The sequence below is a fragment of the Halichoeres trimaculatus genome, unplaced genomic scaffold (genome assembly GCF_033239565.1).
Source record: "Halichoeres trimaculatus isolate MK-OKI-2021-1 unplaced genomic scaffold, fHalTri1.1 fHalTri1_scaffold_7, whole genome shotgun sequence".
Lineage (NCBI taxonomy): Eukaryota > Metazoa > Chordata > Actinopteri > Labriformes > Labridae > Halichoeres > Halichoeres trimaculatus.
The window spans coordinates 34,663,340-34,686,152 of record NW_027437185.1 but is presented as its reverse complement, the minus strand read 5'-3'; the positions used below and the strand labels follow the sequence as shown (position 1 = coordinate 34,686,152).

At 39.3% G+C, this 22,813-nt stretch overlaps 1 protein-coding gene across 3 annotated transcripts in view; it reads left to right on the top strand.

The window, feature by feature from the left end:
* The window catches only part of LOC141793408 (protocadherin-1-like), a 302,738-nt gene that overhangs the window by 139,492 nt on the left and 140,433 nt on the right, over positions 1 to 22,813 (top strand). For 2 of the 3 annotated variants that reach the window (XM_074674099.1, XM_074674101.1), the window contains exon 4: positions 16,512 to 16,731. In XM_074674099.1, the coding sequence (XP_074530200.1) occupies positions 16,512 to 16,731 (220 nt within the window). Of the gene's footprint in view, positions 1 to 16,511; positions 16,742 to 22,813 lie in introns of all 3 variants that reach the window. The other variant, XM_074674100.1, reaches the window with a different exon arrangement.

Genomic DNA, 22,813 nt, shown 5'->3' with positions numbered 1-22,813 from the left:
CCGGTGTAAATCAAGAATAGATGCTGAAATATAAAAATAAAATTAGTGTTTGCACGGTGAAGCCACAGATTTACATTCCAGGCTTCAAACAGGACGTGTGTTTTCTTTGTGTATTTAAGTCTTTGTGATCTAACTCCGAACACACACACACACACACGGCCATGTTTTGCATATGTTCCTCTGATGGAAACTTATTTCCATGCTGCGGCTGCTGATTTGGATTCATGTGGAAACTTTACATAGAAACACAGAGGTGTGCTTTGTGCCCCGCTCGGCTGCTTCTGCTGCTTCTGCTGCTTCTGATCAGAGTTTATGATCAAAGTCTGGATCAGTCCCGGCTTCCTCTGCTTTATTACTCAGATGTGACACAGAGCCAGGAGGTGTTAGCAGCCTTTATTCTAGTTCTGTGGAAACTGTGAACTTTATTTGACAGTCAAAAGTTCCCATCAGGAAAATGAGTAATGTGATATGAGGTCAGGTGTGTTTGGGTTCATGAAGGTGTTGGTTTGGGTTGATGGAGATTTAAAGAGGGACACACATGCTGTCCCCATACAGCACTAAAGGCTGAACATCATTAATCTTTGGGCTGAGGATCTTTTATTATGACGGCCTGATACTAATGGTCACTGTTGTAAAGTTGTACATCATTTAGTCATCATCATACATGTGTTATATTGTGTCATGTTGGATCTTTGCTGATAGTTGGAGAATATCAGCTCTGCAGTATTATTTTGCATTGACAATACAATATGCTACACATCATCAATAAGAAAAGTTATAATGCTTAAAATGAATAGTACAATGTGATGTGTTGTGTTTTGTGATGTAATGATATGACAAAACACAATCCAACCGAAATGAAATTGGTGATAAATTAAGTTGCATAGCATAAAAATCATTAGCATATAATAATATGGCATTCAGCTTGACACAATGTATGTTGTAATAGAATATGAAACATCATTTAATACATAAAATACAATCAATTTCATTTTGTTACAAAACCTTAAAATAAATTAAAAAAAACAATATTTACATAACACTGTGAAAACAGAGACTGCTTAATAGAAGTGATACTATCAATACATAACATCACCGTGACAATATATATATATATATATATATATATATATATATATATATATATATATATATATATATATATATATATATATATATATATATGTGTGTGTGTGTGTGTGTGTGTGTGTGTGTGTGTGTGTGTGTGTGTGTGTGTGTGTGTGTGTGTGTGTGTTTGTGTGTGTGTGTGTGTGTGTGTGTGTATATATATATATATATATATAATGGGCCACAAAAGACATAAAACACACTCTGAAAAGTTAAGCATTTTGTTGCAAATGCCCAAAAAGGTTGCATGAAACGTCTCGAGAGAAAAAAAAGATGTGAATTAACTGATAAAGATTCGAGAAAAATAAAACATGACACTACCAGGAACCCACTATCCACCAGTGCTGTAACCTACTGCAGTGTCCAGAAGTACATGGTGCTCTGTGCTCAGAGACATGGCCAAGGTTAAAAAGGCTAAAACCCATGCACCACTTAACGAGACACATAAGATGAAACACTATGAATGGGCCGAGACATATCTGAAGACAGATTTTTCAAAGGTTTTATGGACTGATGAGATGAGAGTGACTCTTGATGAACCAGATGGATGGGCCCGTGGCAGGATCAGCGATGGGCATAGATGATAGAAGTCAGACGACTTTGTTGCTTTAGGTTAAGTTGTTTTATTTCATTACAATCTATAAGACTCCATGTAATAGATACAACGCAACTTGTTACATTACATTACACCACCCTATGTAACGTAACATTACAATATGTTACACTATGATCCAACGTCACATAGACATGTTACACACTACATTACATTACTGTGTAATACATGTACATCCTATGTTACGTCAACCTATACTTTGTCACATTATGTTACGTTACACTGCGTTGTGTTGCATAATGTAACACTATGGAAGTACGGTTACGTTATATTTCAACATCAACGCATGGATATGACACAACTTATAAAGTCACATTACATCACTTTACACTATATTGCTACTTTTTTGTTACACTTAGTACGTTATGTCACATTACATTACATAACACTTGTAATGTTATGCTTCAACATCGTATATAAGATATGACACCATTTATTAGGTTGCACTATATCATGTTACAACAGGTTACCTTACATTATGTTATATTACATCACACTGTATCACTTAATATTATGCTACATTATGTTATGTTACATTATGTCACACTACATTACACTGTATTACTTTACATTATGTAACTTTATGGAATATTTATTGCTGTGTCACACTATGTCACACTATGTTGTTACATTTCTTTTTTGCATTTGGTGTTACTATATGTAACATTACTACTACTAACATACTACGTTAAATTTCACGACATTATGTTACGACATTACGAGGGATGGGGACCAAATAAGGTACTTTTATAGGTACCGACCAAATTCTGTCAAAAGTACCGGTACCAATTCACTTAAAACCGGAAGATACCATGTTTAGGTCTCTCAATGCATCCTTGTGACTGTGGGGGAGTGGAAGAGTAAGTGATTTTCCATGCTGGACATGAACACAACATTACAAGGTTATATATTGAAGAATAGATATGTTAAATTGAAAAAAACTTTGAGATTTTATTATTAAACAAATTGATAATTTTTACAACATAAACACACAAAAGTAATGGAAATTGGTACCGTTGAGTACCAATACCGATTGCCAGGTACCAGGAATTGGTGCCGTATTGTTTTAAATGTGAAAGGTATCTATCCCTAGCCATTACGCCATTTAATAGATATGACTCAAGTTATTATATTGTAATATACTACTATGCTGCACTATGTTAAGTTACAGTACATTACACTGTGATATGTTACTTTACACTTATATTACTTTACACTTTCTTACCTAACCCCTTTTTTGGAGGGTAAAACATGAGCTGTTGTAGTTTCCCATTAAGTAAATATTGAGAGTTTTCTGACTTAGGTCTTGGACTTGTGGGCTTATGTTAGTGCTGTTAAATTAAAAATTCAAAGGGAGAAATGGATCAAATCCACCTGGAAGTCGAAATCTAAAAACTTCATACCTTCCACTGTACCTGCTCTGCAACTTTGGCACATTACACAACAAAACTAAATAAAATATGAAAACACCATGACGCTTTTTATCAGCTCTGCAGCTTCAAGAAACATTATTAAAATTTCTGCTGAGATGAAAACAGGATTATTACAGAGGCAACATGTTCTGTGTTTGATGTGAATCAGCTTCAGTAAATTTCATGAAGTGCTTTCTACTGTTTGCTCAGGGAATGATCACATATTTGGTTGTTAGCACAGAGACGTTGACTTACATTTCCAGCACCTCAGTCTTTCTTCTGGAGTTATGTAAATGTTATAAGAGTGTGACACATACAGATCTGTGTTTCAAACATCGGCAGAAATATAAAATAAAACACACAATGCAGTCACGAGCTGCAGAGTCAAACCTTTAGTCTGTAGTTTCAAGACAGGAGCTGCAGCAGATGTTCTGCACGTGTGTGTGTGTGTGTGAGTGAGAGAGAGAGCATCAAATGTATAAAAAACACACACACACACCTGCCCATCTGAGTGCAGCTCAGGCTGTTTTCTCCTGCAGAGTCAATCACTGCCTGCAGCGTCGTACTCTCAACCTCCTCTCTGATAAAAAAGTGACACACAGAGAAAGTGCTGTTTTGGCTGCAGGGCAGTGTTTTCTGTTGCACCACTACATGATACACACACACACACACACACACACACACACACACACACACACACACACACACACACACACACACACACGCTTATATAAACATACACATACGTGTAGACCCACACACACACACACACACACACAGAGGATGATCTCTCCATCTTCTCTGTCTTTTTTTGTCCTGATGCTCCACAGAGACCTCTCTGACTCTGATTGTAAACATAGATCTGAAACACAGATGCTGGATGTTCACACTGAGCGTGTGCAGATCTTCAAACCTCTGCATAGACATACGTAGCAGAAAATCCCTTAATCTGTTTGAAAACTGAACAAAAGAATCCAGATCAGCTCAATCAGCTCTTGGTGAAATGATGAGGTCATCACATAAGGACCAACTATCTGTTTCATAGCTCCGCCTCCAACAGGCCTCCAGAGGGCTGGCCAATCAGAGGGAACTGGGTTTTGTGGAACAGAGAGTCTTTAAGAGTCCACAGCTAGAAAAAAAAGCTACAGGCAGGGTCTGAAATAAGTTTTTTCTAACACATGACAATTTTTTTTTTTTTTTTTTTGGAGCTATGAATCCTGTAAAGATACTATGGTGGCACCAGAGGTACTAAATGAATACCATAAAAAAGCCCAATACCCCCTCTTTAAAGACAGAACTTACTAAGGAGCTAAAATGGTGACACATCAGTGAGAAACTAATCATACTTAAAATATATATATATAAAGTTTGCAAAATGGACAATCTATGGAATGGGATTAAAAATCTAATAAACAAATAAATAAATAAATAAATGAATAAATTGAAAAGTATTATTTGGACCATAATGAGATGATAAAGCTAATATACATTCATTTCATTTATTTATTTATCTATTTATTTATTTTATCTATCAATTTTTATGATGGATAAATGTCAATCAGTCAGTACACACTGTACTTAAAGAGCTTAAAATACATGATTTTTTTTTATTATTGTTTTATTTATCTATTATTTTATTTATTTATTTATTTATTTATTTATTTATTTATTTATTTATTCCATTTTTATGATGGATAAATGTCACTCAGTCAGTACACACTGTTAAAAAGCTTAAAATACATGAATATATTTTTTTAATTGTTTAATATATTTATTTATTTATTTATTTATTTATTTATTCATGTATTTATTTATTTATTTATTTATTGATCAGATTTGGTGAGATGTCCAACTAATTGAAATCAATCAAGAGGATCAGAGGTAAAACATTTTGGGGTTTTTTTTTGTTTGTTTGTTCTGTATTTTTTTATTTTTTTATTTTTTTTATTTTTATTTTTTATGCCAAATAATTTTTTTAATTTGGCTCCGAGAACAGCTAACTAAAGAAAAAATAAATAAATAAAATAAAACAAAAATGAAAATAAAATGATAATAAAAGGAAATCTCATACATATTTTATGGAGGAAAACGTTTTAAGTAAAAACCCTCTCTGGACATAAATGACTAAAGTTCAGGTGATTTTGTCCCCTGTTGGCCAGTGGATTAATCGCATGTTGGTGGACGCCAGTCAGAACTAAACCCCTTCTGTAGATTTGTTTGCTTCTCTTTATGCAGATGACAGTTTCTTACACATGTTACCTTCTCTGCAGCAGAAAGCCTGAGCTTCCAGTAAATGCTCCACTGAGGGACTTCCTGTTTTTTTCACTTCATGTTTGGCAACACAACGTCTCATCCTGCTTTATTAAAAACCCAAATTATGACTCATTAAAAGTCTTTGTCATGAAAATGTAATCAAAGGATGTTCCAGGAGCATGCACTTCCTTTTTACTGACGCCTACCCTCCCACTGGGGGTTTTTGAGCTTTAAGAATTAGCAAACAGAAATAATCACGACTTGTGTGGATGATCTGGTTTGCTTTTGCCGTTCATGGAGGAACATCAGGATTCATTTTGCTTGTTTTTGTAACATGCTAAAACTTGTCACAGGAGCTTTAACTTGTTTGCCAACTACTGCAGTTTGCTTCATTTCTCTCACCAGATCAAGCAAAGAAACTCGGATAAGTCAAACTTGAATATGCATTCAGAGAAAACATTTGCAAACCTCTAAAATCTGATGTAATCCTTCAGACTGGTGCATGAACGCAGCCCTGAGCATCCCTTCAATGGTCCGTCCGGCTTCACAGGGAGCAGCTGTTAGCATTCACACAACAAGCTGAGAACAGAGGAGAGTGATTGTGCTGATTAGAGAAACATACAGTGAATAATAAAACATCAAACTTGAATCTGTGCAGCTCATGGAGGTATGTAAACTATGTCTCTCTGCGTCCCTCCGTCTGTTCTCCACTCCTCATTCATCCTGCGCTCACATTCAGCGGTTGTGTCGAATTATCGCTGGCAGCCGCTCTTCACGTGGGCCGAGAGTGTGTGTGCTGGTTAAGCAGTGTGTGTGCATGCATACTTGATAAGGACAGACTTTTATAAGCATGCACAATGCAGCCTCACACACTCTTATCTCCCACAGAGGGAGGTAATGAGGATCTCGCACACACGCAGACACACACTCGCACACACACTCTGGGTTATCTCCCTCTCCGTGTCTCGGCTGACAAACAGCCAGCGAGGCGTCGTGCGTTTCTCCTCTCGCTGGTTTTTAATCATCTCTGAACAATGTGGCCCGGTGAACACGCCTCCTCCTCCTGCTCCTCCGTCGCCTCCTGCGAGGAGAAGAGGAGCAGCAGGAGGAGAGGACGACGCTCGGCCTGCTTATCTCTCCCCGCACTGACAGTCAGTCTGCTGCCACCTCCTGCAGGAGCACGAGCAGGCCGAGCCTTCTTATCTGTCTCAGAGCCAAGCTGCTGCCCTCCTCCTGCTTTTCTAACACCTCCTGCGAGGAGAAGAGGAGGAGCAGCAGGAGCTCAACAACACCTGGTCTGCATAACTCTGTGAACTGACAGCTCCCTGCAAGGAGAAGAGGAGCAGCTGCAGCAGAAAGAGGAGGTTTGGCCTTGTTATCTGGTGTCCTCCTCTTGTTGTGGCTCTTTTAACTCCTGCAAGGCCAAAGGAGCAGCAGCAGCAGGAGGAGGACGATTGACCTTCTTATCTGTCTCTGCTCACAGCTCCTTCGCTGCAACCTGCAGGAGTGCAAGGAGGTAGTTTCCTCCTCTTTTTGTTTCTTTATCGCCTCCTGCAAGAGGACGAGGAGCGACGGCAGAAGAAAGTCTCTTTCTGCTTCTGATCTTGCAGAAGAAAAAGGAGCGCAGCGTCAGAAGGAGGTCTGGCTTTTCTTCTCTTTTGCACCTCCTTTCAACTTCTGCACAGCGATGGAGAGCAGCAGGAAGAGGAGGAGGAAATTCTGGCTCCTTATCTGTCTGTAGCGACAGCTCCTCTGCTGTAACCTCCTGCAGGAGGACGAGGAGCAGCTGTCGTGAGACACTTTGCTGTCTCATCTTTCCAGCTGGCCTCCTTCTTTTCCTCCACCTCCTTTTTCACTTCCTGCAGGAGAAGGAGTATCTGCAGCATCATCAGGTTTGTTACTCCTGCTCCTCTATCACCTCCTGCAAAACCAGTTTTCTTCTCCTCCTCCTCTTAATGCAACAACATGTTTTGCAGGAGAGAGAACTGCACCAGGAGGAGGAACCTTAGCCTCCTTCTCCTCTTCCTCCTGCAGGAAGATGACTCACAGGAGCAAAAGGAGATCCTCATCCTTCTCCTCCTCTTCCTCCATGTCCTGCAGAAAGCAGCAGCACGTAAGGAGGCCCGTCTGTTTCAACTCTTTGAAATCACAGCTGGACTCCTCCTGCTCCTCGTGCGTGAGGAGTCATCTTGTTTCTCTGAAATCAAAGCTGCTTCTGCACGCTTCTTTATCACCTCCTGCGGGAGAAAAGGGGAGCTCCTGTTTCTCATTTCTGCTCCACGTTGCCCTCACCTCCCTGCGTTGTATTCCCATCCTTCTCCAGCTCTGGTTTTAATCATTCTGCAGCTCCTTTTTTCTCCTCCTTTCTCCTTCTGCACATTCCTTTTCTATAACCTGTCTCTTTTTTGTCTCAGTCCAAATGTCCTCCTTTCCTGCAGCTGCTCTGCTCCTTCTGCTCCTCTTTTTCTAGTCGCAGCAATCACTAAATCAGAGTGAAAAGCCTCACAAATGTTTGTCGGTGATTAATTTTTGCATTAAATTGAATAAAAGTTGCTTCGTTCCTCTTTAATCTCCTCAGAATGTTTGTAAAAGCGTCTTTATCTCCTCTCCAAACGCCGCAGCGCCGCCATCTCTCCCAAACTCAGCATTGTGCTCCACTTAGAGCCTCTTTAATTCTGCCTTTCTGCATGATGGATTCTGCAGCATATTCATGGCCTCTGTGTTCCCCTCAGCGATGATAATGAAGGTCAGTTACTATGGATTCAAGGAAAAATGGTTCATCACGCCTCCTTGTTTTACATAAAAGTGCATGTGTGCATTTCGCCCGCAGACGCCTGAGAGCCGCCCGGTGGAGAAATGATCAGAAACTTCAGTCAAAGTGCAGCATTAACAGTTTGCTGCAGAGGAAGGCGGCCGTGATGAGACATTTTTCCTTGAATTCTTAATTACTGACCTTCATCACTGTTACAGTGTGTTCAATAAACACGCTCGGCGCCTGTTATTTGGGTTTAGAGGGTTAAAACGCGGAATAGAAACAGCTTTTAATGGAGGACAAGATGCAAATGTAACCTCCACTTTACGATCATTAAACGTGTTTAAAACTTTCTCCTCTGTTTGGTTGATGCTTCAAAGTGGGAGCAGAAGTCGGATCCTCTGGAAAATTAAATGTTGATGCAGAAACCTCGGGCGTCTTTGAAGCATATTGCGTTTTTTGACCGCTGACCTCTTGTACTCTGAGTTTTAGAGTCTTTGTGTGGCACCAGTTCTCACACAATAACCACAAAAACGTATTTTCTACTCACTGATGTTACGTTTTAATATTTATGATCCTTTTACTATAGAGCCTGATAGAGCACCACAATGAAGCATATTTTTATCTGTCTTGTGTTATGGATACACAAAATAAAGATACACTCTGATTTTCATCATCGTCTTTTCATCCCCCAAGGTTTCAATAGCAGATTTTAACCTGCAGGTTACTGGTACTACTTGGTGTTTTAAAAAGGGGTTTTCTGTTTTCTCATATTGAAAACAGTGTTGGCACAGACCGTATGAAAGGCGGGAATAAAAAGAAGAAGAATAAGGCAGATACAACACGATCCAAGTAAGCAGTTGTATTTTGCCAACCAGGAAGGCACATTCACAAAGTCACAAAATAGCTCCATATACAACATCAGTGCATAAATATAAGGCCTCAAACACCAAGGTCTCTGCCCATAGCTCCGGCCCCTGAAAGTGAAGGAAATACAGAGATTATTGTCACCTATAAATCATGGAAAGATACTACAGGGGCATCAGAGGGACAAAAACAGACTGAAAAAATGAGTAATGAATGAGAACAATGTTGGCCTGTGTTTATCTTTCATCTTCATCATCTTTGTAGAATGGGTTGTTATTGTCATACTGCCCTCTACTGGTCTGGAGGTGAAGTGTAGTTACTTTTGTTTTCCTTAATACGTCGCTGGACTGATTTGTATAATCTATACGGGACTTTAGGCTATAGAAAACATTTAGTTTCTAGAACTTCTGATTGAAAAAAGTATCTTATGATGCTAGCCTAGCCCCTAGGGCTGGGAGTCTGCAATCTTTACCTTCAAAGGTGCTGTTTTACCTCAGCTTACCTGGACTAAAGCCACAGAATGTAAATTTTCTTCACAATAAAGACTATATAGTGTATGAAATTCTAGACATAATTAAAATCTAGTGAATAATTATGTATACAAGTTTAATTTTTTTTTAATTTATAAAATTATGTGATGTCTAATACTTTTTTTTTCATTAATATTTTTTAAGTAAATTTGAAATTATGAAAACAAATTTAAATGTTAAAATTTTGAAAAAAAGGGAAAAATGCAAAAAAAAAAAGTCGCAAAAAAAAATCTTAAAATAAAAAAAAAAAATGTAATTTCAAAACATGGCAAATATTTGAAAAAAAAAAAAAAAAGAATTTCTGTTTGTTTATTGTCTTGCCAAATATCAAGCTTCTATATCAAGCAGGCTTGTTGTCAGTTAAAGAATCAATCGACACAGAATTTAAATCTGTATTTTCTTCCAGATAAGTCTTTTTGTAGATTTATTTATCTCCCCAGGGCTGTAAAACTTGAGGTTAGCCACAGGTGCATGGAAAGTTGGTGGGCTGTTGATGTTGTAGGAGGTGAAGTAGAGCGCTGGCAGGCTTTATTGTATGATGTGACGCTAATTAGTTCACCAAAGTATTAAGGCATGATTTTATTTTGTGTCAGTGTCTGTCAAAACCCTCTGTTTTAAAAAAATAAAAACAAAAAAAAAAATCAAAATTCAATATATTTTTTTAAAGCTACAAGGAGCAACTGCAAATGAGTCAAAGGGTTGCAGGTTGCATATTATGGCCCTGGGGGAAGATGATAACAGGCTGACATAACACAAGCTGATTGGCTGCCTGTTTTTTATAACACACTTACATTCTTAGGAAAAAGGATACTGGTCAGAAGTGTGATGTGAAATGTGCATCAGAGGAGAAGAAGAAGATCATTTAGGTAAAGAAAGCAGCTTCTGGTTGGAGGATTTGCCCTGACGACTTTGTTCTGATGCTGTTTGACTCGATTTGAAGTCTCCGTGCTTCCTCTCGGTCCAGCAGTGAATGAAACTGGGCTGAATCAGGTCATTTTAGTACAGGCTGAATTATTTATCACGTATCTCAGATTGGATTACTTTCTTAGAAAATGTATTTCTCTCCCTCTGCTCTGTAGATTTTACACATTTTGTTTCTAATCAGGTCAAAACGTCTCGAGCCCAGAGCCGTCCTCTGTGGACGAGGCGCTGTGATCCATCACAGGTGAAGTGATTCTTAACTCAGCGATGCTCAGACCTGCAGAGTGTGCAGTCTGCGGGTCTTCAGGAGTAAAAAATCACCTCCAGCTGGATGCAGGAGCACGTCCAGGCCTGCTGTCTCTGCCGGGTTCAGGTTTCTGGATGCTGGCTGGTCTTTATATTCCTCCCCTCTGATCTGCTCCACTTTCCCATGGTGCATCCTGCTGAGATGGCACTTCTATTTCCAGCAAACAAACACACACTCACTCACACACACAGCAGAAAAAGGGCAGAACAAACAGGGATTCTTCAGAGAGTGTGTGTTTGTGTGTGTGTGGAGGTGACAGACAGGCATTAGATCCACTTCCTTCCTCCTCTCATGTATATATAGAGTGATTTATTTCCTTATGCTCACACAGCAAACAGCAGAGGAAGCTTTTATTAATAACACACACATTTTTAACCGTAAGCTGCTACAGGGAGCTGCTCAGGTACGGATGAGTCGAATTGAAATGTTGGTTTCTGGATTATTTGTGTTGGTGTACGACACAAAAACCGCTTCAGTCTGCTTTAATATCAACAGAGTGTCGTGTTTGAGCGCCTCAGCCTGAGAAAACCTGCTTTACGCCGTGTCCTAACACTTCCAAAGCAAACCACAGCGCGGTGGGTTTTATTTGTTCCTCGTGCAGACCCAGTAAGACTCAACACAACAGGTGTTAGAGCAGATTTTAACACAGCGTCTGAGTGTGAACCAGTGTGTAACTTAATGTTCAGAAAAATGTGCGGATGTGGTGAGAACGAAGGATACAGGGAGGAGGCAGGGATGAAGGGCTGCTCTGTATCAGAACACGTCAAACAGTGTGAGCTAACTGTTGAGCAGCAGGTCAACATGCTGCTCTTGAAACAGGTGAAATGAGCGTAACAACATGAGCAGTGAGTGGTCAGAGCAAGGATTCTCAAACTTTTTGAGTTTGTGTCCCCTCTGTTAAATGCAGCTTCAGCCAAGTAGGACTGAGAAAATGTTATAACACAGGAAAATAACATGGAGATAAAGGATATATTCCTCCAGATACTGACAATATTTTTGTATATCACTGTTTTTTGTTTTCTTTTCAATGGTTTCTTCACCATCCACCTCATTTCCCCAACTTGCTCTGTCTCTTTTCAACCACCTGTCCACTCCTGGCTACGCTATTGCTAGCATGCAAATCAGTGGTGATTGCTCTAAGACTGCAAGGGAAGCTCAGCTTCCCCTAAAATGTCCCTAAAAAAAGTGTTGATATGTTCTGCTGTGTGTACATTTCATTGACAAAATCTGCGCTAGAATTCCTTCATCTTTAGTTCAGAATCAGCTCCTATCACAGGTAACTGGCTCCACCTCCTTCTCATTCATTCCTGCAGCGTCTCAGCGTTTTAACACAGTCGGACGCTGAGCGTCTTCTGACTTCAGCGGGGAAGCGTAGAGTGGGTTGTTCCACTGTGGAAACTGGACGGTCATTGGATAAACGCTGGGCTTTGTCCCGCCCATCGGACGCTCAGCGTCTCTGGGGGTCTATGAGGCAGTGGGCTGGCCTGGACACTGGGCTTCTGCATGATGATTGGATGATCTGTCTGAGGCTGAATCCCTTTTTGATTGACAGTGAAATGAGCCAGTCAGAGATCTTGAAGTATAACCCTCCACCGGAGCAGCTTCTGTAGAGAGGAGCTTCTCCTGTTTAAAGCAGCTCAAGTCATATCCCCCTAACACAATTGACCAAGGCTGTTTAAGCAGTCTAGCTCTGCTGGCCTTTGAGAGAACACTGGTAAAATCCCTGAAAAAAACACCTGGTTGGTACGACAGGGTCACAGATCATTTTCTTGAAAAGGAACAGAGGGTAGAATTTATGTTTAAATAAATAAACAAATGTATGATGTAGGCTGGAAAAAAATGTGCTTCCACTCCTTGACTGACCAGCAGCCGCCACTGATGCAAATATACATGCTCTTTCACTGAACAGTTGATGTCAACAGTCTGGTCAAGTCAAGTCTCGTTTCTTACCAGGTTGACTTTTTACTTTCTATCCAAGTGCACAGAAGAGAATCAGGAAAATTGAAAAATGTTTTCATGGAGGCAAAATCAAGTTACACTGTATAAAAAAATAAATCAATAAATAAAACATGATAAAAAACAGCATTTTTACTCTAATATACCTACCAATCTATAAGACAAATTCTTACTATTTTTCTGAAATAATGACTTTGATCTCAGACTTTTAGAATTCATACTTTGATCAAAGAATCCTGAGACCAAGCAAAAATTATAGAAATTTAACGTTAATCTTAATCTCATATTTTATAATTAGAGTAAAGGTTCTAGAATTCTAAAGTAAAGAATAAATAAGTAAATATAAAATAAATAAATAAATAAATAAATAAATAAATTAAATAGACAAATAAATAAAAAAATAAATAGACAAACAAACAAATAAATGATAAGTAAATAAATAAAAAAATAAATAAAAGATTATTAAATATAAAAAATAAATAAATAAAAGATTAATAAATAGAAAAATTAATTAAAAAAAATAATTCTAAGATCAAGGTCACAGAGTAGGTATCTAAATTCTGGAATTCTAACTTTGACGTCAGAAACCTAGATTTATTTTCTGTAATTCTGACATATCAAAGTCAAAATACTTGACATTCAACTAAAGAAAATTCTGACTTCAGCGATTCAAACTCTAGAATTCTGGGTTCTGACTCTGGGCTCTGTTTTATTTTGTTTGTTTGTCCCCCCCTTAATTTCTTGAATCAAATTGACTTATAATTATTTATCCTGTCTACCCTACCTACTTTAAATCACTTCTAAACCTGGCCTGTGTCTGATTTTATCAGGGTCATACATATCCTATGGAGCTCTGGCATTCTAGGTCTACATGTGGAAAGAGCAGGGGGCTTCTCCCTGTCTTAAATTAGAGTGAACTCGTCGCCTATCCACACTCGGTTTGATGATGCTCTAAAGTCCAGAGAGACTGACAAATTTAGTTTCTTTGTTTGTGGGTGAGATGGTCAGAAATCAAAGACACCAAACTCTGCTTTTTCTGGAATGTGGAACCAGAAGGTGAGCGAACATCGATTCACTGAAGAAGAAACCGACGGAGTGCTGACTTTACATAACACCTCAAAAAACACAAGCGGTGACCTTTCTGACAGCTCCTGTTTCTGTGAATCTGCTGAGAATAAAGACAGGAAGTGTGAGCGTCCTCAGATGTGCTGAGAGTCCGGTTATTTCGGAGCGTTTGGATGTGTTGGAGAGGAGCCTGTCGCCTGGAGCGCAGAGGAGCTGGGGCTTCTGATGCCTCAGCAGCATGTTGTGTCCACACAGTTTAAAGGACAGATCCGCAGAGGTTTCACTTTGGAGCTTCCTCCAGCAGGCGAAAATGGACGGTTGTGACTGCTTTAGTCAAATCTGCAAAATGCTCCCCATGCAAACAGGAGAGGAAGCGGTGTTTTGAATAAACAACCACGACAGGGAGGCTGACTTTGAGAAAGACACTCTAATGGTTGCTGGTTTGAGTCCGTATAGCTGATTTCTCTTGTGTTTCTACTCCAGCTCAGCAGCAGAAAGTCTCAGCTGTGGTGAAATAAAAGCTGCTCACAGAAACAGGAGATAAAGGCATGGAGGACGGGCTCGGACCCAGTTTCTGTCTCTGCTGGTTTGACTGGTTCAGGGCCCATGACGGCGCCCTGTTGCCATGGTGAAGCAGTATCTGCCAAACCAGGGATGCTGCTGTTTATCAGCCTGGGCCGGTCAGGTGTGTGTGCGTGTGTGTGTGTGTGTGTGTGTGTGTGATTGAAATGTTTGACCGTGCATTGTGTGCCTTTGAATGAGGACACAGATTGTTTGGCAGGACTATTTGCAAATTGTGTGTGTGTGTGTGTGTGTGTTTCAGAGTGTGTATTTGTGCATGGCGTCCCTTCAGCGCTATAGGGAGGCTAATTGTATTTTAATTACAAAACCATCAAACACACGAGTAAGACAGCTACCTTCCTCCCCCGGAAATACACACACACACTCACACACACCCTCCACAGACAGAGCAGAGTGTGTTCAGCCTGCCGCCTGTTACAACAAGGTGAAACTCAGGGGACAAAAAGCAAAAATGTGTGAGAAAATTCAGCAAGACACAGAAAACTGAGTCATAAATCTGATGCAGGGAAAGCTAATCTACATCCACATGATAAATCAGATTCAAGTTCATTTTAAGTGACATTTGCAGCTTTGACAAAAACTTTAAGAACAGTATCTCTTAAAGCATGAACCCAAAACTGCAGTTCATTGAGCGTCCACTAGAGGCTGTCTGTAGAAGCACCAGAAATCGCATACACACCCATTCAAAAAGCAGATCTTTACAGCAGAAATTAACATGTTTAAAGCCTGATACAACATAACATGACACTTAAGTACAGAGTTTACACAAATACATTATCCATATGTAACATTTTAACTATATACATACATTACTGTCACTTTGCATCATGGGAAAATTGTCTCGGACAAAGAAAACAAGTGTTAAAAAAGAACAAATATACATCTTTGCAGGAGTCAAGACTTAACAACAATGGGTGACGGTGCTCATGGGAAACAGAATCTTTTTCCCCGAGATGCACTACCGATTCTGACCACAGGTGTCGCCAAAATCAGCACCAAACAGTCTTTACAGCGACTGTAATATCCTGAGTTTTGCACAATTAGAGGCATGGCTGATTTTAATTGATTAACAGGACGACTGTAGCTGTTAGCTTGGAGGCTAAAGGCTACAACTCTACCTTCAAACCTCTTGTTAGGTTGACCAACGTTAGGTTGAGTTAGAATTACCAATATGGAAAACACTGGCTTCAAAACTCTGCTTTAGAAAGAGTGTCTCAGCTGGCCTGGCCTTCAAATCATTTAAAACAGAAAACTTTTTGTCGTAACAAAAGATAGTTTCACACATGGCTCTACATACATTATGTTTTCCTAAAATGACAAGGCATAAGAAAAAAGTCTTATATCAGTGTTAAGATCATTAAATGTGTTTAGATATTTAAAGCAATGGGGATGAAAGTGTTACTGCCTGTATTTTTCCTGTCTGGCAGGGCTCTGTAGCAGCGTCCTGGTGATAGAAGCTGGAATGAACTGTGCAGAGGATGGAATAGAAACCTTTGTTTTGTGACTTGAAAGTTGTATTTTTCAGCTGTCCTCTCTAGTAATGTTCTCAAACTGATGGCTTTGCTTTTGGAAGTAACTTGGGGTTCAGTTTTTTCAAAATCTTGTTGTTTATATGTGATGCTCTGTCTTCAGGCTCCTCCTGCATGGACCATCATTCATTGGGTTATATTTGTGGAAACCCTTATACAAGGATCCGCTCAGCCTGCTTTAACTCATTTTAAACTGCCAATGTTTGGGCATCAAATTGCTCTCTTTGTGTCTTTGATGCAGCATTTTTTGTTGGTTATGGAAAATGAATGTTATGTTCTGCAGACTGTTTCTTTAAATGAAATTTGACGGATAGGATGAGACAGAGAGATGATTCAAATTGAACGTTAATGCAGCTACGGGATGAAATGAAAGATCTGGGATGACATGAAAGTTGATCCTCAATCAAATCAGTGTGACGGAGATCAGAGTGATCATCTTTAAATGGCTTCTTTAAAGTTATTTTTATGGTCTAGATTTGTCTTCAAGTCTTTAATCAACATGAAATCATTATTAATAAACTCATTTTATATGATAAATTTAACTTAAAGTGTCATCAGGCTTTGAAATAACTGCTTTCTTCTTCTCTCCATCTCAGCTCCCCCACCGCCGAGTGACCTTCTCCACAGCCAATCAGGCACAGGACCTGCAGGACGCATCCCAGCACAGCTACTACGACAGCGGCCTAGAGGAGTCAGAGACGCCCAGCTCCAAGTCATCGTCAGGGCCTCGGATCGGGCCCCTGGCGCTGCCGGAGGACCACTACGAGCGGACTACACCTGACGGCAGCATCGGCGAGATGGAGCACCCGGAGAACGGTAAGACCAGGTGGAGTTTCCCCTCCCTCCTCTTTGCACCTTCTCCTCCTCCTCCATCTTTCCATCCGCACACACACACACACACACAAATACTTACACACTCACACAAAAGCCGATACACTGCTACCTCACACACCCTGATTTCATTACCGTGTGTCAAAATGCGGCGTGTCAGCAGGAACTTGGTTTCCCTAATCAGACTCCCACAATTCCCCGCGCTGTGTATACCTTCGTTAAAGAGGTGTGTGACCTCACAGCAGCACAACAAAATCAATATGCAACATAATCAACTCCCACGGCTTAACGAATTAACATCCCAATTATGTAAATCATACTCAGCCCAACCTTCCATCAGCTCCACTTATAGATCCACAGAGGGAGGCTAGCAGGGAGCGCGCTAACGAAATAAACCCCCCCTCTGTTCAGTGGTTAGCATTTTATCAGCCCGTCATCATCATGTTAGCACGTTGATTTGATATGTCAGCTCTGGTTATCACTTACAGGACAGCAGCTTATGATGCTAACAGGTAGCAGCCTTAGCCTGTATCCTTTGATTCCCCTTTGTGTGCTTTGTTAGCATATCTTACCTGACTTTGATATCACAACCCTTAGAGAACTGAACATTTACTAAACCACTGTAAGCTAGCAGATGCTAATGATGCTACACAATCATACAAAGTAAACAAACACAGGGTAACATGATTTTTGCTTTGTTTTTTTTTAGGGGTTTGAATCCAATTTGTCACACAACAAATGCTTTATATTTTCATTTTCATTTTTGCTGTAAATTTACAGAATTTGGAAATTTTGGAAATGAGCCATCTTTTATTTTTTTCCCGAATCAATCTTCATTAAAAAAAATTAATTTATAGAGCTTGTAAGTAGAGCCAAAATAGTTAAGGCTAGCTCAAAGTTAGGTTGTCATGGTGTTTTTAATGATGAAAACGTTGCCAGGCCGAGACAGACAAGCATCATTAGCTGTGTTCATGCACAACTTGAGTTCAGCTTTTGTTTATGTGATGCTTGTTGAGGAAGATAGAAGTTACTTTAATCTAGAGTGACCAGCATCATCCTGTTTTCAAGCTCCATGTCTCTCACCCCAGAAGTGTGTAAAGAAGGGGCTTCTAAATGCTCTTCATTCCGCTGTTCCATCTGTCTGCAAGGTTTACAGTAGAATCCATTTTATATTGGTCAGTTTGACTAATTACATTAAATTTAAAATTTTGGAATTGAGGGTAACATTCAAGATTTATGGACACATACTGAATTAATGGTCACATTTCAGAATTATGGTTATATTTTATAATAACAGGAACATTCTAGAATTAGGGAACCAATCCAGAACTATGGGGACATTCCAAAATTATGTCAACACCCTAGAGTTATGGACTCATTCTGGAATAAGTAACACTTCATGATACTGGTAGCAATTTGGAATGATGGTAACATTCTAGAATTATGGTTCCATTCCAGAAGTATGGTTACAGTGAATAACACATAAATGCAAATCAATGCTAAAATAATGGTAGCCTTTCAGGATTATGGGAACCCACCAGAATTTTAGTTACAGACACAGGATTCTAGTTACAATCAAGAACTAAGGTAACAGTTTAGAGTTATGGTCACATTCTGGAATGATGGTAACAATTCAGCTTTATGGTAACATTTGAGAATTACTATACCATTACGGAGAACTGATAGTATTCTAGTTTAGGTAGCATTCCAGAATTTCAGTATCAGGCCAGAAGTTCAGTGACATTCCAGAATTACTTTAAGATTCCAGATTGATGTTAATGTTCCAAAATTAGGATGACATCAGAGAACTGTGGTAACATTCAGAACTTGTGGCAAAATTCTAAAACGGTCATCACACATAAACATTGAAAAGTCATCCGTGCATACTGCTTCTATGCTGATGCTGTGGATATACCTGCACTGTGTTTTTGGTCATTGTTTCTTATTCCTCTTGCCACCTGTAAGAGAGTCAGGTTTTCCTTTCTCTAACAGAAAAATAAATAAATAACAAATAAATATATTTTTTAGATAAATCTATATGATTTATTAATATTTTTTTGTTTCTTATTATTATTATTATTATTATTATTATTATTATTATTATTATTATTATTATTATTAACAGTATTATTTTTATTTATTTATTTATTTATTTATTTATTTATTTATTTATTTATTTATTTATTTATGTATTTATTTATTTATTTATTTATTTAATTATTTATTATGGTTGTTGTTACAAATTGAGTTATTTGTACCAGTATTTTTTTCCATTGGACATTTAGGCTGATGAGACATTTAAACCCTGTACATCCAAAAAATGTCCAAAAGGTCTCCTCATGTCTCAGGACAGAGGAGATAAATTCTAAAATAGAAAATATTTTTCCTCTGCACCTGTTTGACTCAATGGCACAAACTTTCCGGGGACCACCAAATATAAACCATTGTAGCATCTTTCAGTCTTTTTCCTCATAGATAGATATCTGACACATATTCCTATGAAATGCATTAATCAATCATCATTTAATCTCCCTTTAAATCTTTGTCTTTATAAACAGATTTGTGTTAACTCTGTGTAATTACCGAGACAGTTTCATCTGCATTGCTGTGATGTGCACACTAATCCGCCACAGAGCTGAGTGTTTCTTTCAATTTTGATGTTAAATCGATTAAAACAACCAAACAAAAATAAAATGCTGCTTTGTGTGATATTGCAGCAATTAGAGGGTCCTAATTACATCATTATGATTATTGATTTCTATCTTTAGTTAAATGATCTTTTCTGGAGCCCTTTTCCCTGATCCTGTTCTCTGGCTGCATAAAAACATCCATCAGCGTGTCGGATGAGGATGCAAAGATGCACAAAGTAACGTGATGAGCAGCATACACGCTGTCTGCTGCTGAAAGAGCTAATTTTGAAGCAGCAGAAATACATTAACTCTTCATTTAAGTTGATTAAACGCTAATGAAAGCATACTTATGAGAGTTATTCCTGCAGGTTAGTGCTTCTCAATCTTGCACGCTGGCCCTTTAAATACAGCTCTCTGGCAGCAGCATCTGATTCTCCAGGTATCTTGCACACTGCTTTACACCCACACTATAAAATTAGATAATGATGCACAGTAGCTGATTACCGTGTCACTTTTAAAGCTCAGTTCCCCCTCTGGTATAAATAAATCACTTCATTTACCTGCTTTCTGGAGCTAAATGATTCATTAGACACACATCTAAAACACTCCGCTGTCTTTTTTTATTGCTAACTTATGTCAGCGTTCATTGTTCTGCTTTGGCTGTTAACGCCTCGTTACCACTTACGCCAATTAAGCTAACTGGAGTGAAATGGATGAAACTGGCGAGAAAAAGGAAGAGGAGAGAGTGAGTGGGAGAGAAAGAGGTGCAGTTTAAATGTCAGCTCTGTCTTCTCTTGTGAGGGCGAGGAGTCTGACTCTCCCGCTCTTCCTCCCTCTCAACCCACAGGTCGTACGTATGCCATCTGTAAACACAATTATTCACAGCTGCTCGCACACCCACAGGCTACTGCCACCCTGTGAGTGTGCATGTGTGTGTGTGTGTGGATAGAGAGCTAGAGAGTGTGTAAGTGGCTCTATCTCCTCGTACACACTGAAATGAGGTCAGGGTTATGTCGAGTGTGTGTGTTGCACTGCGAGGGGATGCTGGTGTTGTACAATCTTCCACTTTGATGGTCAAACATGTTTTAGCTGCAGGTATTTTCCCAAGAAAGTGTGTGTGTACAAGTGTGTGTGTGTGTGTGCGGCGAGGCAGTAGAAGGGTCAACAGATTAGAGTGAGTCTTCTGAGGATTAACAAACAACTGCAGATACACTTTCCTCCCTCATTCCTCCTCTCTGACTCAGACATACAGCTTTACGGCCTTTCTGTCGTATCCAACCAAACCTCATTCAAATAACGCTCACTTTAGTCTGCATTCAACTCTTTCTGGATGTCTCTTTCACTCTGCATTTCACTGATTTCACTCCCTGTTTTCACATTTCCCAGCTGTCTTTATCCATATGCATCGTCACCAACCAGACCCCGTTCAGTATTTAACAGATTGACGCTCAAACTGGAAATGTCCAGCTGTGAAAGAGTCCCAGTGCTGCGTTATGTCCAAACCAAACCCTGTTTGAAAATCATCTAATTTCACCAATCTTAGATAGATCATTTCATAATCCAGTTCTGCTGTTTTGCACCACTATACTTCAGTTTTAACAGCTTTTTAATTTTTCCAGCTTTGAGCCAAATATGCTGCTCTGTGCCTAAACACCGACACATTTTCATTTTCTCTGACCAAGTTTAATTCAGATTTAAATGACTTTATCCAGCTTGTAAAAATATGCCCAGCAGATCATTCTGCTTTACATTTTACCAATTTTACAGAAAAATGTGTTTGGGTTTCATCCATCCATCCATACTCTTGTTAAAATTTAGCAGATTTATTTTCATAAATTTTGTAGACTGTATTTATTGTCCTGATGTTTTTCTTATGCTATTCAAGCCTTAAAAGGTTTTCTTATGTTTTTTAGTCATTGGTCAAGTATCCTGCTCCTCTGTGTCCAACTAATCTCATTCCATGTATCAATTTTAAAGGGAGGGTCTGTGGGAATTTTGCTACTTGTTTGTAAACACAACATTCAAACTGGGCTCCTCCTCCTTAGCACAGTGCCAGTGTGTTTTAACCACCTGTAACTCGTAAAAAGTGCACTGGAACGGCGGTAAAACTTGTTACTTCCCACCCCTGAACTCCTACCAGATCGATATACTGGCCTAACAAGGTTTTGCTCTAACATCATTCATCTGCTAATGCTAACGCATCATTAGTAGCTGTTCTGGGGTTAGCTAGGTTTCAGTTCATTAATAAATACAAAACACTTTCCAACTTAACAACAAATAAGTACTGTACTGATATATAGTGTAAGCTCCTTTTACAGTATGTGCTGTTTCCCCTCCTCCGTTTCCCTCAAATGAGCAAGTTGCGGCTCCTTTTGGTGATTGAAATGATTAAGAAGTATGCTCATAATGTAGGCCATGTTGGTTTGTTTACATACCAGACTTCCTTGCGCTCAAACAAAGTTGTTCAGAAGTTTCCAAGTTATGGGTATCCTGGAACGCAGCAATACTCACTAGCTCAGCAACCGCTTGTAGCATCGCGTTTCAACATGGAAACTCAAGAGCCATGCACCTGACTTGGCATGTTAGCACAAGCTAATCCCTAGGTTATCTGACACATACCTGGTTAGCAGAAAGCTAACTGGTTGTGCTCTTTTTCCCATGCTGCTCTCCTAGTTCCTGAAAGTGGGTGAAAGTCGAGCTTCCCAGTTGTTTAGGAAAAAGCTTTGTCTATTTGGCGTTTGGTTTCACTTTGGTTGTTTTCTGTCTCCGTGCTAAGTCCACTATCATAGCTGATCGATTGGCTTCTTCTGGGTGTACTGTGATTGGCTGAGGTCACCACTCTTACTTTCCATCCAGAAACATCCCAATACAACCAAAGCATCAACATACAGGCAGAGGAGGGGGTTCAAGGCAGACACAGACACTGACACACTTGCATATAGACCCATAGGAGATGACTATATTGGATGATTCCTGTAAAAGTTGACATCATTTCTTTTCTAAGGAAAATCCTGCAGACTCTACCTTTAACCAGCAAAATTTCACCTAGCTGAGTTAATTTTTGGCAATTTATTCCGTCCAAACAAATCCTAATTAAATTTTAACTGTTTTTCATGAAAAAGGGGGTATTGTGCCTTTTTTACGCTTTATTTAATTCCCTTAGTGCCACTGTAGTTTACATGATTTAAAGCTTGAAAAACTCCTATTTTTCTCTCCCTTGTGTTTCAGAAAACCTGTATTTCAGCCCCTGACTGGAACGCTTTGCTTTAGCGTCCGTCTCTTCAAGGCTCCCAATCCACCAACCCCCTTCACTTTGATTGGCCAGCCCAATCAAAGTGAAAATCTGCACGTTTAGTGACATCCAGCATTGTTACTTTATACCCATGTTGACGTGATGAGACAGGAACGATGGTCCCTTATTTACTCTGTGTTTCACC